The sequence below is a fragment of the Lepisosteus oculatus genome, chromosome 25 (genome assembly GCF_040954835.1).
Source record: "Lepisosteus oculatus isolate fLepOcu1 chromosome 25, fLepOcu1.hap2, whole genome shotgun sequence".
Classification (NCBI taxonomy): Eukaryota; Metazoa; Chordata; class Actinopteri; order Semionotiformes; family Lepisosteidae; genus Lepisosteus; species Lepisosteus oculatus.
In genome coordinates, this window is record NC_090720.1 from 6102933 (window position 1) to 6120920 (window position 17988).

A 17988-nucleotide genomic window follows, 5' to 3' on the forward strand; every position below is an offset into this window, starting at 1 on the left:
GCACCCGTCCTCCCTTGTGTGCTTATAGTACTCCTTATAGTACTAGCATGTGCAGGAGCTGTGAATGAATCACTCTCTAGAGTGGCACTGCTTGACTAATGGCAAAAACCATGCTTTCCTCATGCTTTGCATTTTTTTAAAGATCTGTTTCCTGCTGCCTGTCTAAGTCGGCAATAAAATGGAAATATGAACGCGTGACTCATTTCACAACTACTATGTTACAAAACACCATTTTTTCTTCTCATTCACATTAGTCACTAAAAATGGGCAAACCTGCTAGCTTTCCAAAGTTCAGCTTCAGTGCCCTCTGCCCTATAGATAATCTATAACCTGGCCAGATTCTCAATATGTTCCACACCCTCACACTTCTTGAAAACCCAAATACTGCTGCATCAAGTGACTTATCAGCATCAAAAAGGCTTTTAACAATATAGACAATACTACGGGGCAGCTTTTCCTAATGACTAACATCTGCATTTGAGAATGGGCCACAATAAACACGGTAATCTGGAAATTTCCCTATTGGAAAAGCTTCAAGATTCATGTGAAACAAACTTGATACTGAAGCAATGACATTACCAGCGATGATAAAACCGAGATATCAATCTTTTGTTGTTTTTTTTATGTGAGTAACTGAGGATGAGGTTTTCTTTGAAGATGGTTCATCAGCTCGATTGAGTTGAATTCCTCTTTTAATTGTAATTTTCTAAGCACCATACAGTTCATCGGGCTTTCCTCCCCAAGGACAAAGAAATAATCGGAAAAAAGCAGCGCTCCCTTCCTCCCGCAATTTCAAACAACCAGGCTGTTTATCACACAGAGGTTGTGAAGTGGACAGGCAGCCGATCCAAATTACTTAGCAGATATAATGTAGGAAGGAAGCAAGCCTGCCTCTTCCATTAGGGTCTTCTCAGAGACTGCGTTTAACTGGCCAACTAGCTAATGACCACTTAGAATTAATATTAATATGCTTAACAGATGTCCTTATCCAGCACAATGTATGCCAGCAGAACAAAAACATATGGCACTGCTATGCAAAAGTCAGTCTGCAATTTGCATTGTTCTACCCTTTTCCTTTATGATGTAGAAACACTTCTGTGTTGACCTTTTCTTATTTTAAGCGACCAGCTAATTCTAATAATTAGCTATTTCATAATACAAAAAGTAGCCTTTTACTAGCCTTACTGTAGGATGTGAAGTGGAGGACAGATGATGATAATGACAAGGAGCATCTGACAAAGAGTCAGTTGAATTTGACTCATAAAAGTGAAAGATTAGATACTACAGCACTTCAGATTGGCTGCTTCTACAGTACGTAGTTCGCCTTATTTTGCTGTGATCAGGTTTTTGAACACCGATCAATCTGAAATACTTTGAAATTACAAGACTGGCTTCCAAACTAAGCCGCATTAACAACAGTCAAAGACGTTGTAATAACTAGAAAACGTTAACGGAGGATTTGAGTAAACTGCTGATGCTCGGAACAGAAATATGTTTTGTAACTCCTGATGGTGTCAAAGATATTGGCAAATCAAAGTGGAGTAATAATTTCTATTACAGGAGCCCACTATCCTGTCCAAAAGATTACAACTTGCTTATTGCAGAAGTCTCCATAATTTATAATGTTAAAACAAATCTGAGAAAGATAATGATTTGATTATTTCCTAAATTAATTTCAACTGTTCCGTTCCTTGTGCTACAAAAAATAATCTAAAGTATGATGTCACTATAAGAACAGATTCGGGGACCCCCTTCCTGAAATATGAAACCCTCAGCAATCAGGCTTACCTGAAGCATTAAAAACTCTCCTGCAACTAAGCTACAGCACTGAAGTGAACATGGACGACTTTAGGAACTGCTCAGTACCCTTGTTTTCTCCTAGTTAGATTTAGCCATAGATGCTTCCTGAGCAGTACAGCGTCATGCTCTCCTACCAGAGGAACCAGTAGTGGATCAATCACTGAAGGCACAAGGCAGAGCACAGGTTGAGCTCCGTGAACACAGGTTCGAGTCTGAGCGCTAAAAGCAGGATTCCCCAAGTGGCAGCCCACAGCTGGCTGAGCACCACTGAAGAGAGGGTGGGATTAGTTGACAGAGCTCTCCCGGGAGCTTACAGGCACGAGATGCTGTCAGTGAGGGATGCATTTCTCCTCCAATCAGCACTGAGCTGCCAGCACTGCGCTGCATTAAAGAGGAACTACAACCCTATATTTATATTTTGGGGTGAGAAAGAATTGGCCTTGAATGAGTGCAAATCAAACCACAATGAAAGTAAAATGTACACAGTAACTTGTAAAATCTCCCATTTATATCACAAGACAGACAATTGCTAAGTGTGTGCAGGGCTATATTGCCGTCATTGTCTGCGACTCAGAACGAGGCAACAAAACTTCTGGCGAGGTGAAGTGGCCCTATTGTAAACAAGCAGGCTTGCGAATACATCTCTTTTAATCCAATAGAAATATTGCTCTCTACTTTGTTCAGGTCACGTTGGAACATTTCTGCACTGAAATGTCTGCTGCACAGCCTGTACTTATTCACTTGTACATCACATTACAGTGACTAGTGAGCAGGAAGGGCCAGTTTAACTCACAATTCTCACAAACTTTCTCTCACCCGTGGCGAGACTAGGGGTTTGTGACAACACGGCGATCATACCAGTCCTTTCACAAACTTCACGATTGTGTGTTGAAATTGTGCGACATCATCAATTCATTTTTGTCAGCGAGATGTAATAACCAGTCCGAGAAACCGGGACTGCAGTTTCCCTTTAAAAAGCCAAGTGGCTTGAAGTTGTTTGGGCAGGTCAGAGGTGTCTGCCTGCACTCTCTTTCCCCTGCGTGAGATCACAGGGTTTGTAGCCGAGAGCCAAGTTGTGAAAAACACAGTACTGGCTATACAGTATCGGGCAGCTTTACAACTAAGAACGTTTTAAACTAAAGCACCAGAGGTTTTCTTGACAGTTTTTGTCTACCTATGTATAAATATCGCACTTCCTGCTGACTCACTTGTGTGTTTCATCTTTGCATCCCTCTCTCCACCATGTTTTTGCCCTTGCAGCAGCACCCAGCTTGCCCTTCAGTAAAGGTGGCGTTCAGACAGCCCTGGGCCCCAGTCAGCAAGGTGAGTTACTCCAATAAAACTCCCTTTCCGAATCACACCATGCGAGAACTACCATGGCAACGCCTGAAGTCAAGACCACAAATGGCAGGAGTAATAAAGGAACTGTCTGGGACACTGAAAAGAAACAAAGATCAAATAACAAAGAAGAAAAGCAGGTGGTAGACACCTTACATTTTCAGCAGGTACACCTGCCAGCACCTGACTGAGCACACACCCACCTTTGGCACATAAGGTCTGGTAAAAATGTCTGGTGGCATTTTGATATAAAAAACAGGATAATGTGGAAATGAGGAATATTCTTTAAAAAAAACAGTGATACACATCATGTTACTTTAGCTAGATGAGACAGTATGGGCTTCTGCTTTTCTGGTCAAGCGCCAGTTAACAGCATTTGGAGTCTTGCGTTACGCATTGTCAACTTATTCGCCTATGAGCTTTTAAATTTAGCTTGTTGTGTTTCAGGTTTTTATTCTTCCCTTCAAAATAATAAAAACTGTCAATCACAAAAGAGGCTACATCGGTAGGATATGGCACAGCAATTCTAATCCAGTGGACACAAACATACATGACCAATGGCAACTATACAGAGGTATGAGTGGGCCGCCACTTGGAAATTTTGCAGTACAGGACATTTGCAACAACCCATCAATAAAAGAGCAAGGGTAGAAATAAAGTGAACTTTTTAAAATGAGTCACAAAAGCAGAAAATGCAGAACACTTTTTTTTCCACTGCTTATCAACACAATCGCTTAGACAAAACCAGTACACAAAAGCATTATTCTTTACAATGTATAGAGTGCCTTGTAAAGAAACAGAACAGCGTTTGTTTTTCCAGTAAGTCAACAAGATTACTTTGTACAGACAAAATACAAACTTGGCACTGAGCAGCAATGACGTTCTCTGCAGTCTGTTTATTAGAGAGGAAACAAGACCTTGAAAGTCCTAAGCTATCTCATAGCTACACCTAAACAAGAGCAGAACAAATCAAAGCTACTAGATCCAGAAGGGAGTTATACTTTTGCAATATTTGAGGAGCTAATCATTAACGATGCATTGGTACTTCATGATGAACATACAGTACTAAAAATTTAGGGACAGAAAATGGACAAATGTTTTGCAAGTCCAAACCTTAATTGAAACAAACGCCAATGATTCAATCAAGCAACTTGTTAAATTTAGACTATAATTAAGTAATTATGCTCAGCTGAAACTAAATGAAACTCTACAAGTGTTTCTGTCCTGCAGGTCCTCCAAGACAAGTGTTGGAATTCCCTTGTCTTATATATGCCTTATAGTTATTCATTAAAAACATCTATAAGTCATAAACTATCATTAGTAAATTATCTTTTCATTAAAAGTTTTGCGACTTCTTCAAATGGTCTTCCTAAGTGGGTACTTGGAAAAGAGAGGTTTGTTGATCAAATGCAGAAGGAATTTATATTAAACCCCCCTTTTTTTTGGAGCGCTGGGGGCCACTGCCAGGATATGTCATGGTCCTCACAAGCCAGCACACAAACATGTTTGTTGGGTGCACTTCAGCACTAATATCTTCCCTTTTACCTGCTTGTTACAGTCAAGGTTAAACAGAGTTTAACTAAATGAAAGCCAGCACTAATATTTATATTAGGTTATACAATTGACTTAGCTCCCTATAATGTACACACACTGAGCTTTTATTCCCAAGATAATAACCTGCTCAGTTTGCACCACAGTTTGATCACTTATGCACATTATGTATCTATTTCACTCCCTGGTGACCCACTTTTTTTTATTTATTGTGGACTGGGAGGATGACCCAGTGGTCCCGACTTGCGTTTTAATCCTATGCTGCTTGTCCACCCCATTATTTGTGAATGGATTCGCCTGCGATAAATGCATCGCGCGCTGTGCACGTCTTTTTTTTATCTGCCTGCGACGAAAAGGCTCCCACCCTGTCCCATTAGCAATAAGAGAGGTCTGCCGTCTATCCTCTGCACGGCCGGTGCGAGCGAGCCGAGGAGCGAGGGTGTGTTGTGGTGGAGGTGGCGGCGTGAGCGAGGCCGGGAGAGCCAGCGCCAGGCAAGCGGAGCGAGGGGCTGCGGGGGCCGGCTGCTCGGCTCCAGTGCACCAGCAATAGCGCAGAGGCCAGGGCGGCGGCGGTGGCGAAGCGCTTCACGTGTCGCTGCAGAGGCTGCGGGCTGCCTGACCTATTTTTCGAAAGGGGAGGGAGACCGAACGCCCCGGTACAGTACCACGTCAACCCCTGCAGTGCTGCAGATAAGCCATTTCCTTCTGTTCCCCAACTGACGTGTAATTAAAAAAAAAGAGAGATTTAACATTGGCAACAATAATGGCTGTCTTGCTTGCTTATAATAACAATATTACCACAGTCCTTTTGCTTGTTTTGCTTCAGGAAGTCGTGGGCAGAGGTCTGTTAGATGACCTGTTACAATAAGAGGGTTGAACATGAAAACACTCCACGGCAATGTCTCTCCCTGCAGAGCACAGAAGGAGCCAGAGACAAGCTGGAGATTTCCGCACCAAGGACAGCTGCCAAGAGACACCAAGTCTCGGGGAAGAAAACTAATTAACACTCTGTTGTCTACTTCTGTATTCCTACCTACACCACACTGTACAGCAGTGGTTCCCAATCCTGGTCCTAGTGACCCCCACACCAGATCTTTTTGTTCCAGTTAAGCCCTCAGTTACACAATCATATCTCCCTGCAACTCACAACTAGCAACCTAGTGAAGCTCAGCAGGTGTGAGCCTGGCCAGTAGCTGGATAGGAAACCTCCTGGGAAAGCTAAGGTTGCTGCTGGAAGAGGTGTTCGTCGGACCAGTAGGAGGCGCTCACCCTGCGGTCTGCGGTCTCTGATGGGGACACTATACTGTAAACAAGGTGGCGTTCTTCAGAAGAGATGCAAAACCAAGGTCCTGACTCTCTGTGGTCATTAAAAATCTCAGGGTTTCTCAAGAAGGATAGGGGTGTTACTCCAGCGCCCTGGCCTAATTTCCCATTGGCCCTTACCAATCATGGCCTCCTAATAATCCCCATCTATGAACTGGCTTTATCACTCTGATCTCCCACCCACATAGTGCTGGTGTGTGGTGAGTGTTCTGGCGCACTATGGCTGCTGGTGCATCATCCTTGTGGGTCCATGGTGTTGGAGGGGATCCCCGTCACCTGTAAAGGGCTTTGAGTGGAGTGTCCAAAAAAAGAGCTTTATAAGTGTAAGGAATCATCATTATAAGCCCTTCATTAACTTAATAACAACAAGATTAATCTGAACTGCTTGTTCCCACCTCTTAAACATTTTAGAGCTTTAACCTACTGCATTCTGTAAGTGAAATAAAATCCCAAACTTGTGACTAGAACCAAAATGCAATTATTCCAATAAAGCAACTTCGTAGATCAATTAAGGCTTCAATTAACTAATGAAGGTGGGAAGGAATGAAAACCAGTAGGTATGCGAGTCACCAGGACCCGGATTGGGAACTACTGCTGTACATGCATCATAAATCACAAAACGATTACTCCACAACATCAGGACGCCTCTGGAAGAAATGAATACCGTGCTACCTGGTCAGAAAGAAACGACTCAAGCTGCGTTTGATTTTGTTTTTGTCCCGTGACAAGTTCTTGCAACAGGCCACCCACAGGCTGTGCGTCACTCCTGGGATGAGGAGTGACACTGAACCGAGCGCAGCAGAGGTGATGGAGGACATGACCGCCACTGTGTCGTACCAGAGGAGGAAGTCAGGAATCAAAAGAAGAAGCAGGAATTGTTCCCCCTCACCACACAGACCCAGAAAAGCCTAAGCAAATTCAGCTTTTTTGTTGCCTTTAATAACCTCTAGTTTTAAGCAATATTAACTTTCAGGAAGTTAAACACAAATGTCGGAGTACTTAACAACTTTGGCTAGTGCTAGTTCTTTAACTCTATCTACGGTATATCACTTTTAAGCGTAAGAGTGTGCAAGTTCATTCAGATGACTTCTCTGAAACTGCCATCCGGGAACTTAAAGGTCTTGAGCAACTGCGCTCTCACAACCCAAATGATGTAAGGTAGAAGAGCCCAGCTTGTACTCTAACTCAGCGGAGCCACTGTTAAAGTAACACAACCCCCAGGCTACCAGTATAACGTTTCTTCTGAGAGAGACATCTACAGTATAATGCCACACCCAAGTTAGAAAAACCTGGAACTCCAGCCTTCGCACGAAGCAAGGTTCAGTGGTCATCTGTGATTGCACTAATTCATTTTTTCTCCTGCGGTGTATTTATAGGCATAAGCAGAACCTCAAATGATCAAAACATGGAGCTGGGAGATTACCCGAGCCACTTCTGAAGAAGGCTGTGTATGACTGTTCATGGGGAAGTTGATCTGGCTCAGGCCACTCCAGGCGTTACTCACCCTGAGTCTGAGCAGTTATTAACCACAGACCAGGCTCCTCCAGTGGAGCAGTATCAGTGGCTGCTTAATGAGCTGCAGTCCATTCAGAGCTTTATGAGGCAGTGATGTTTGACGTTTCACCGATAACATTCTCCCCTAGCCATTAAAAATGGGCATGCGTGCCAACTGGCAGACTGTTTGCAGAAGCTGGTTTGTACTGCATCTGACCCACAACACAATCCCATCCCTCACCCTAGACATGCCATGGCTCTTTGCATCAAACTGTACTCACAAAGAGCTTGAACTGCAACAGTTTCCTAAAGGCCAGCTGGCAAACTGCAAGTCAAGCGAGGATTCCCAGCCGCGGCAAAGTTTTAAGCCCGTGTTACTCTTTAGACAAGGGATGAATGACAGATCAAGGTGCAGATCAAATACAGACAAAGGTTATGAAGGCAGTCTCTGTAGTATTTTCCATATGTTGACTAAATGCCTGACTCACACATTTACCAAAGAAAAAGAAAACACAAACTGTTGTCATGAGAGATTTCAGGGACTGTTTCTAGTCACAGTGGATGAAATTCCCACTTGAAAATGCTCCACCCTGACATTTGTACTTCTCCGTTTTTGAAAAGCCAAAACAAATCTCCCTTTGTGATTGTCCAGGGAGGCTAAGGAAACTCACAGCTTCCAGAAGGCTGAATTACTAACAAAGAAAGGGTCACTTCCCAAGTAAGATTGCACAACTAGAAAAGTCTGGTTTTCCATAGTAGCACACATTACTCAGTTCTCAGAAGACTTGCTTTTTGGAATAGAAACAGCACTTAACATTTCAGCATTAGTTTGCCATTTGAAATTAATGTACATGTCCTAAAGGGCATTGTATTCAAAGGCAGAACTGTAGTCTAGATACACCCAGTAGGCCTATATATAATGTCCAGTTTGATTTTTACACCTACTTATGAAACCCAAACTTCAGCAAGGAAGATCTGAAGATCAAAGCATCATGTTAATTAACTGCAGATACTGATCAGGTATCACAGGATGAGTCTCAACCCCATCAAAGGCTTTCTGTGAAGCCAATAGAAGTACAAGGCGGCGCCTTTGTCAAACGTTTTGACAGGTACCACGCCCCCCTTTTCAGCCAATGGGAGGCCGTTATGTGCCGATGTCCCGCCCCCTCCCGATTCAATGGTGTGTCTTTATGTGCCGATGTCCTGCCTTCCCCCGAGCCAACGGTGTGTCGTTATGAGTGGTGATGTCACACCTTCCCCTGAGCGGTCCTGAGCCTCTGGGTCCAAATGTCAGCCGCCGCGATCCCACTCGTTTTATAAATATGTGTATTGTAGCGCTCTTGGGCTCACGTGGGTATGCGCCCTCGCTGCTGCCGCCTCAGGTCGGCCCCCCACCAATGGGGACTCGAACCCGGGCCTCCTGCGTCGCTCAACAGGGACCCAGCCAGTTGAGCTAAAGGGAAATCTCCTGTCACCCTGATGGCTGCGGTCCCTGCTATTCACAGGGAAGGGCGGTGACGTCACCGCGCTGGTAAGCCGGCTCAAACAACCTGCAATGGTGGCGGTATGCGTTACACTCTCCCCTGCTTTATTCGCCGTCCTCGGCGAAGGGCTATCCCATCCCACTGCTGACACCAATGTAGGGCTCTCGGGTTCACGTGGGTATGCGCCCTCGCCACTGCCACCTCAGGTCAGCGCCCCCACACATGAGCACTTGAACCCGGGCCTCCGGCCTCACTCAACAGGGACCCAGCCAGTTGAGCTAAAGGGAAATCTCCCCTCAGCCCCGACGGCTTTCACTCCATTTTACAGACTCATTTGAGACATTGCCCGAAGAATGAGGAATATCGATTGCATATAGTGCTTTATACTCTTCTTTCTACAAAGCTAGAAATGAAAATCACAGACCAGAAGGCTAATATCCTCAACGCTGTAATAGAGTTAGTATATGTAAATAACATTAATGAAATTACTACAAATCTGCTGTTTTAAGATGGGAAACTAAAATCTGGTGCTTACCACGGGGTCTATTCCAAAATACAACGTGTTTTGCATAGAACATGTGGCAACACCGTAACGCTGATAACCCAAGCAAATGTAGCGCAGATACTGTAGGTGTTTACGGCTACAGAAGCGGAGAGAGAAGGGGTGTTATGAACGATTTTCAGATGCAGCAGCGTTTTTGAGCCACGTTGGAATAATAGCTGCATGTACTGAACTAATTTTCTGCACCAACATTTAATTGTAGATTGCAACCAGGAGCCTTTAACGTATGTAAAAAGTTCAAAAGTGTATACTGGGATGTTTCTGTCTCTGTGTTTTTGTATTTGAAAAGCTGCTGCTGAAACAAAGCAGTACACATTTCACATGCTTGTCCTGTTGTCACATGCTTGTCCTGTTGTCCTGCGAGTGGCACTTTATTCGGTCACTGTGTGTATCACTCGGTCACTGTAGGGGTGGGGGTGTGTGCGTGCGCGCTTGTTGTTTTTGAAGCATGCTATCAGACTAAGACAAGCGCCACGGTCACCGCGTCTCCAGACTTGGTTTTCAACAAAGTTTGACGAAAGGTGTCGCCTTATATACTACTGCCAATAAGAAAAAAAAACAAATATATCCGAGTAAGTATGTCCCCCCTTAACGTTCGGAAACCGAGAATTGTTGGTAACTCCTTAAGCATAAGTTTCTGAAATTTCCAAGGCGAAATCCCAAAGAGAAAAAGAAACCAACAGCAAACAGTTGTGACTCACACGTACTGTACAGTATGATCTGCTATGCTGCTGTGCTACACTTACAATGTCTCTGCAGAAGCAGTCACCAGGGCTGTAGGTCCGACAGAGCTGAGCGCTTTATGGCCATTACACAGCACACTAGTAGTAGTAAGTTAAGAGGGACACTGGCTGCCTACAAGCAGGCAAAATCTGTATCCATTTAAACACAAACTCTCCTTTCTATAGGTCCATCGATATAAACACATCATGGCACAAGGTATTAAATACTAATGCGCGCACAGATTAAACTACAGTTCATAGAAAGTGTGGAATTTCTTACTTTAAAATGAATTTCTTTATATTATCTGCAATCCCGAATGCACTCTGATTTTGAATGTCACTCCTGACTGATAATGCAGCTGATGTTCCGCTCTCTTGAAGTAACCTCGAAAAGCCCGCTACCTCATTTCCTCGCACCTGTTTGATGTGGGGAGTTAAAAAGAAGCCTGACTCCTGACAAGGGAACACAATCAGATACCGGAGAACCAGGAGGATCTGTTTACATTGAAGTCCTGATCTGAACTCCACAGACTGGCGTGGGTATATTCTTACTGTATGTAATCTGAAAGGAGAGCCGGTTCTTAAGAAGCGCAGTTCACCTTCTGGTAAACGAGACCACACCTCAGCTCTGCTCGTATCCATCACAGCAGCTGCGGATGAGTGTCTCAAGGATTTACGGGAAAGCTACGCTTGTAGTCAAAACACGGCTGTTGCATAAAATCTATGTCCGGGACTCGGCTAAAATGAGTAAAACAAGCAAATAAAATCTAATAAAAAATATAACACGCTTCTAAGCCGTCCGTACTCAGACCCTCGAACTTATTGCTCTCACACATCATGGGTAATGGTAACCAAATCTGTGGTCCATTTTTAAAAGTAAACGTTTACCACACTGGCAAGCAAAGAATCCCACTTTACGAACGCCCTGAAAGTGGTCACATACCACATGTTTAACATCAGCACATCAATTGCGCTTATTTTCTGAAGAGGTTCAATAAAACATTCACATTCCGCTCCAATGGGAAATGAATCATCCCCGCAAATAAATTCACTTTGAAACAGCGACACTGTATAAAAGAAACACTGGGAAACCAAGAAAACTCCAGTAAAATGTATCCTATATAGCTGGCAAAACTGTACACTAATAAACCACGTTTAACGATCATGAGATATATTCCGCATCATAACACCTGATAATATATATACCGTAATATATGAATTATATGAGCAAAGCATAACAAACAACAGCTAACTAACCACTAACCATTCTAAATACAATGTCTATGTTTTACATAAGTTGCAAACTTTACCACAAACTGCATAATATTTACAAACAGTACTCTGTAAAGGGCGCTTTGTTCAACATCAGCCTACCCTCACTGATACAGCCCTAACAGCCATTGCGCTAAAAGGAAGATTTGGAAAAACATCTGTTCCTGCGTTTCCCATTCACTTTTAGGAGGCTTCGTTTTCTTTTCTCAAGTCCGTGTGGTTATTTCGTCCTTAAAAGAGAAAATGCTCTCACCATATCAAATATCAAAGTAACCGCAGGAAATACATTAACTACCACATTAGAGTTCGATATTTCTAGCCTTTTCTGGAGATTTCGCATTGCAGAGGAACACTTCCCGAACAGAGCCACTTAATTCTCAGAATAAACCCCGGCTTTAGTGCAAGATCTGCAGCTCTGCCTGAGATCAGCGTCTCGCCTTGCCCTCAATACAAGAGCACTACTGTGCTCACTGCAGACTCCTCGCATTGCATTACGCGAAGCGCTTTAAGATATTAAATTCGATATAGGTAGTGAATAAGACATTAACAGACTGAAGCAAAGGACTCTTAAGGACACCGTGATCTGAGAAAATCGAAATTCAGAACTGCAAAGCGAAAAGCCGAGCAACAGAACGACCCGACATGAAATAAACAAAAGTTTTCCACTTAAACGTTCCTTTATTATTTTCACAAACACCCACCTGGCTCTCCACATGAAGCATCGTGACAGCAAGCGCAAGACCCAGGGTTTTCCAAAACATGTTTCTCACGATACCGCGTCTTGTCACACTGAAATCTTCCCTGCCGGCTTCAGCCTATTCCGAGGTTCAGCTTCCAGTGTCAAATTTCAGCGTCTTCGCCAACAGCACGCCCTCTCAACTCGGGACGACGCAGGTGAGTCGATTTATCCGAAGACGATCTGCGTCTTTCTCGTTTTAATTGCAATACACAATCTGCGGTTTCAGTGCGGGGAGTCAGCGGAGTTGTGCGCAGAAACGCGTGTTGTGCTGGAACGACTTCAGGGCCTGCCTCTGCAGTCTGCTGAACTCTGGCACCTACGCAAATCGACTTCCCTTTTGATGTGACATAGTAGCTAGCAGTGGAGGAAAGAGCTGAAAAAAAAAACGACCCAGGATAGTCACAGACATAAACAGAAATGACCAAACTCTCTTTTTGGTAGTCCGTTTGTTATATCATGGAATAATATTCAATTCAGAATCCTAATACGAATTGTCTGACCAATTCGAAACACGCTACTTCGACTAGTGAGAATGTGTTTTTTTTTTATTTGTGTGATACAGTGGTTTTAGGGGGCGTATGACATTTTAAACGTGACTAAAGCCGTTTGTTCACAGCATGTACAATGTACAATGTGCAAAGTACAATGTACAATGTACAAAGACGAGCTGTCCGTAGGTTTTGAGGGAAATATCTGTGTAGAAAACACGCGTTTCTGGATGTATTTACATACATGTCTGGATCAAAATGTCCCTCGCTACACACACTTTCATCATCGAGTCCCACCTCTGAACAAAAACTGCGTCCTAAACTGAATTTCGTAAAATGTAGTTTAACATGATATAGGGTCCCTTGATTCTAAGCTGTTGTTTTATAAAAACGAGATAAGCACGTCAGAGCTTAAAACCGACACAAAATCTTAAATAGCACGTGGAAATAGACACGATGCAAAAATGACTGCTTTGTGGACGAAACGCTTTGCATAAAACCATTTCCATTCTCCAGGTCTGAGCAACCTTCGCACAATAGCTCAACTTCAAATCATTTCTCTCTCAGAGGGACAGAAACCCAGCCTGTCCTGTGAGCGCGTTGTCTTCCTGTCATACCAGGCTGAGACCCCTAACGCTGATACTTCTGAGAACCTCAGGATCCAGCTCATATCCAGACCCCCGGCTCTGCGCGGTGCCTTCGCACAATTCAGTCAGCGCTACTGTCTTCGTCATTTCTGGATTCATTTGAGAACTGAAACCGACCATTTTGCACGACAAGCTCATTTCTAAAAAAAAAACCGCCCAGAACGACTTTGCCTGCAAAAAGGGCACCGGAGTGTAACAAATACTACATGTTCCAAATCTGTGCTCTTCCGAATATCAGACCAACCTTCACCGGGCCAGAATATTGTCACCTGAATCAAGTATTCAAAGCTAAAAAGTAAGGCGCACACAGGCTTTAAATACGCAGAATCAACGAGTACAGTACCGGCTCAGTGTTTGTCAGCCCACATACACAGTGGTTGACATTCAGATGTGCACATGTTCCTGAAGTTGCACGACCTTTGTTTTGCCGACGACATTAGTTGCTAATACCACATGCTATGAATCCCTTTTCCCACAGTAAATATTAGATACAGGTCACATAATTATTAAAAGTCTTTTTTTTTTTTGGCTAGCTCTCCACTGCTGGTGAGGAATGCAACATTAGGTCTCTGATGTCTGTCCGCTGCCTACAGTGTTTATATTTGATCTACTCAATCCCACTCACAGGTACATGCAAATCCACTCTTTATCTGGAAAAAAAGACAGACATCCGAGGAAGAAAGATTGAAGCCGCTGTCACCAGCGCCTTGAACATCATGTTTTTGAGACTTTCCCAGAAGCATTCCTTTTACTAACGCTATGAGCAGTTTCTGAGTAAAATCCTTAGACTCAAGGGGAATAGATCATTGAAAAGAATGTTTCAAAGCGATTCTTGTATAGCATATTATTACAGAACAGTGGCCCATAAACTGCATGCTTCATATACATACATGAAAATAAACTTCATCATAACCATCCGAAGAAAGCAACACAGGGCCAATGAAAGCTTCCACTCTCCAATGTACCTTCTTTCAGTATACTACTAACAGGTACTGTTTTTTTAAACAATTTTACCAGCATTCTTCCAAACACGTGCACGCTGCACTTTGAATTGTATCATTCACTTTGGCTTCATTGTTTTTGGTGGGAGTTTGTGATCACCGGGACCCCCTTGTCTCTCAGAGGCTCAGCCCACTGTCCCAGCAGAGCTGAGGATGCGCTGTCTCTGTCACGTCTCGTTGAGCAGGAGCGTTGCCGCTGGGCGGAAGAGCAAGGGCAGCTCTCGTGCACGCTGTCACCCTCCGCCGGCAGTCCCCCACCTACTGCTCCTTCTGCCTGGGTCAAAGGTCAGCCAGAGCTCCACTCCTTCACAGCAGCTACTGTATAGAATCATCATTAAAGGTGTTTATTGATTGCAGGGCTACATGTCTGTTAAATCTGTAGTAAGCCATTGAGCCAGCTGTGCACCTTTATCAATTGAAACAGCAATATCTACAATACAAAGAGCTCAAGCAATTTTTGCAGCATAAATGTAAAAAGAACATGTACAGGTAATACAGTACTTGGATCTCCTGGTGAAAACAAACAATGAGGTAGGCTTTGAAAAACAAAAACTATCACGTGCACAATTGTCTTTAAAAAGTAATTGGATATTGTCTTTTAAAACCAGACTAGGGTGTCTTTTTTTCTGTCCTTCATTATTTTTTAATTCACTGTTTCTCAATCCAGGTCCTGGAGTGTACCTGTGTCTACTGGTTTTTGCTGCAACTGGGCCTACAGTATAATCACCAGTGGCAACTGGAGCCTTTAAATGATCTGCTTGCTAATTTAGACTTTTTCTGTGTACTGGGTCCCTGGTTTCCAAAAAATAGCTTAAAATACATTATTTCCAGCTAGCCCAGCACACAGATCTTTAAGAATTTGCCCATTACAAAGCTCCTGATTGGTGATCGATTGATGTTGAGCTCATAAAGGAGGGAATGACATTGTGTCAGCCCGTCCCACAGTGAGCCAGTGTTTACCCTTCTGCCTGTCCAAAAGTCCAGTTGGTTATATTAGTTTCAGTAGGCACACCGGACTGAGGGCAGTCATAAAACTCACTAATTAGCACAAGGATTGAACAAGTTACAAATCTCCTTCCACTTTTTTTGCAATCAAATTTAAAAACAGGCCCCAGATAGGAAACAGGGGAAATAAATTAGGCTGTAATTTGTTTTCTGCTGTGAAAGAAGGGAGAAAACACCAACAGGAACATCAGGCACAGAGAGGTCAAAAACAAGGATGAGACAGGTTTTCTTAATTATTCCTGTTACTGGCCCACACATTGACAGACAGCTGGGGTAGAATATACAAAAACTTTAGTCACCATGAAAATGGATATTTTTAGACCTGTGAAATGTAGGTGTGGGAGTTATGTCAGCTATACACAGCCTTGGAGGCAGAAGAACATTTTGTTCTGACCTATAGAGAGCGTAGCCACCCTAATGTAAATGTCAGGGCTTCCACAGTAGTCTGCAGAGGTACACCGCATGCATCTGTGTTTGCGTACATTGCAGTGCACAAAGTGTGTGCTTGCCCAAGATAAATCTTCCAAATACTCTGTTACAATATTCCCTTGTTTTATATGAGTTTGCATGCTACCACAATGATATTTGAGTTTCACTCACATTTTGTGCTTCCCTTCTGTGCAAAGATCATCTGTGCTATTTGTTGCATTCTGGCACATCCTACAAAATAATGGAGCTTTGAGAGGCGATTTTTCAAATTCATGTTGGCCCCCGTGCTCCCCCTATCGGCCAATAAATGACTTGGCGTTACGAAAAACACGTTTGGTCTGTTACGACTGCAAGCAGGTTCAAGCAAAGCCAGCCTTGCCCTAGTTTGCTATCTCTGGGAGAATCAGGTTCCTGCTTCCTCCTTTAGCCTTTTCTCAGCAGATTTAAGAGGGGAGAAGCTTTAAGGCAGTTCCTGTTTTAGAATCATTTCATGATTGAGCCTTACTGTAACTGAAATGAGCAATATGTGGGCAACATTTATTTCAAAGAATAAAAAAACGTTTTATTACAGTATTTACAAGGGTAATTTCTCAGTATTGCACTGTGATTTTATCCATCGATCTCAGTCCCACTAAACACACTATTGAATCTAGAATAAATATACAGGCCTGCAGGACATACAATAAAAAGGCAGATGCTTACTTTGAGTCGTAGGTGTCACTGCAGAGTGCAAACAAAAACTTTAGAGAAAGACAAACACAAGGAAAGGTTTCACTTTCAAAACATTTCCCTACAAATTCTTAGGATATCAGAGCTGTATGAACAAGAGAGTAAATAATCTATCCTTTTATCAGAAACCATCTAATCCCTTAAGGGTTGTGACAGCCTGGCGCATGGCCCAGAAGCAGAGGGTGCACAACAGGACTGTCCCCTGGACAGAACTCCAGTCCAGACCAGCGAACACAGCTTGGTTGACAAGGAAGCCCAGAAAAAAAAGGACTGACCTGTCGGTATGCATTTCAGGGCATGTATTAATGATGGCATGCAGTCCAACACGTGGCATATTCAGAAAAACAGCCACCTGATTGATGACTCATTCTTTTAAAGAATCCCTCTTGATTCCCACAAGGCATTTTTTCTTTTTCTTGCACAACAGAAATCACAATTGGTTCTGAGAAACACGTTGACTTGTTTCTATAAACACAGGAGGTTATAGTACACTGTACAGTTTTGTTCTGTTATTCTAGAAATATTTCCTTGTATATATTTACAGTACTAAACACATATGTGAAGCAAAAAAAGCCCTTTTCTTTTCAGTGACATACAGTAATTAGAGGGAAGTGTCTTGTCTACTGTATTCAAACCCCAAATTAAGTTGGGTTTTTTTGCACATGGAATTTCCAAGCTGAAGAAGAGCTCTGTATGGCAGGTTTTCTATGAAGGGACAGAGCTGTAAGAATGTGGGCTGAGGAGCAAGGCCTTCCTTTGCTTAACAGCAAATCCAGACATCTTAAAAGCCATACTCCAAAGATGGAGTCCTACAAACAGTGGACAAGAACAACACAATTCCACTTTTTAGTTATACCGCACTTAAGCAACATCAAGCTTAAGGGCACGCAATCATATTTAAAAAGGAACACCGAAAAGACCCACACAATACAGACCTGGTCTTGTACTAACAACACGATTACTCATAAGTAAAATAGTATCACCCTCGATATAAGGTGAGGACTCAGGACTTATAGAGGTAAATAGTAATGGCATTCAGTCCAGTCTTCTGAGGTTTTTGATCTAGGATGAGAGCCCCAACATTATTCAGAGCATCAACCACAAAACCAGAGAAAGGCTCATGCATCGAAAGGTGTTATATTCCTATTAGCAAACACTTTAAGCCATCAAAGCATCAAGGCACCAAATACTGTAGATATCTCTGTCCTCCATCAGACATTTCCTAGCTTAATGAGCTTTTTAATTCACCTGCAGAATATTAATAGAGCTGAGATCATAGCTTTGATACTGCCTGTGTTAACTTCATGAGCTTTTCCAGTCCAAATTTGATCATGGCAGGCAGCAAATGATAGCTTGTCCAAAACATGACAGCTCAAACCCCAAACTACAGAACAGTGCTGTACA

General features: G+C 43.0%; 1 protein-coding gene across 3 annotated transcripts in view; it reads right to left on the minus strand.

The window, feature by feature from the left end:
- Nucleotides 1–12821, minus strand: part of tnfrsf1b (tumor necrosis factor receptor superfamily, member 1B) — a 25121-nt gene extending 12300 nt beyond the window's left edge. The window contains exon 1 of one of the 3 annotated variants that reach the window (XM_069183699.1): nucleotides 12248–12821. In XM_069183699.1, coding sequence (XP_069039800.1) covers nucleotides 12248–12307 — 60 coding nt within the window. In that variant the 5' untranslated portion in view covers nucleotides 12308–12821. The remainder of the gene's footprint in view (nucleotides 1–12247) is intronic. The other 2 variants (XM_015337202.2, XM_015337203.2) reach the window with 2 other exon arrangements.
- Between the last annotated feature and the right edge of the window lie 5167 nt (nucleotides 12822–17988).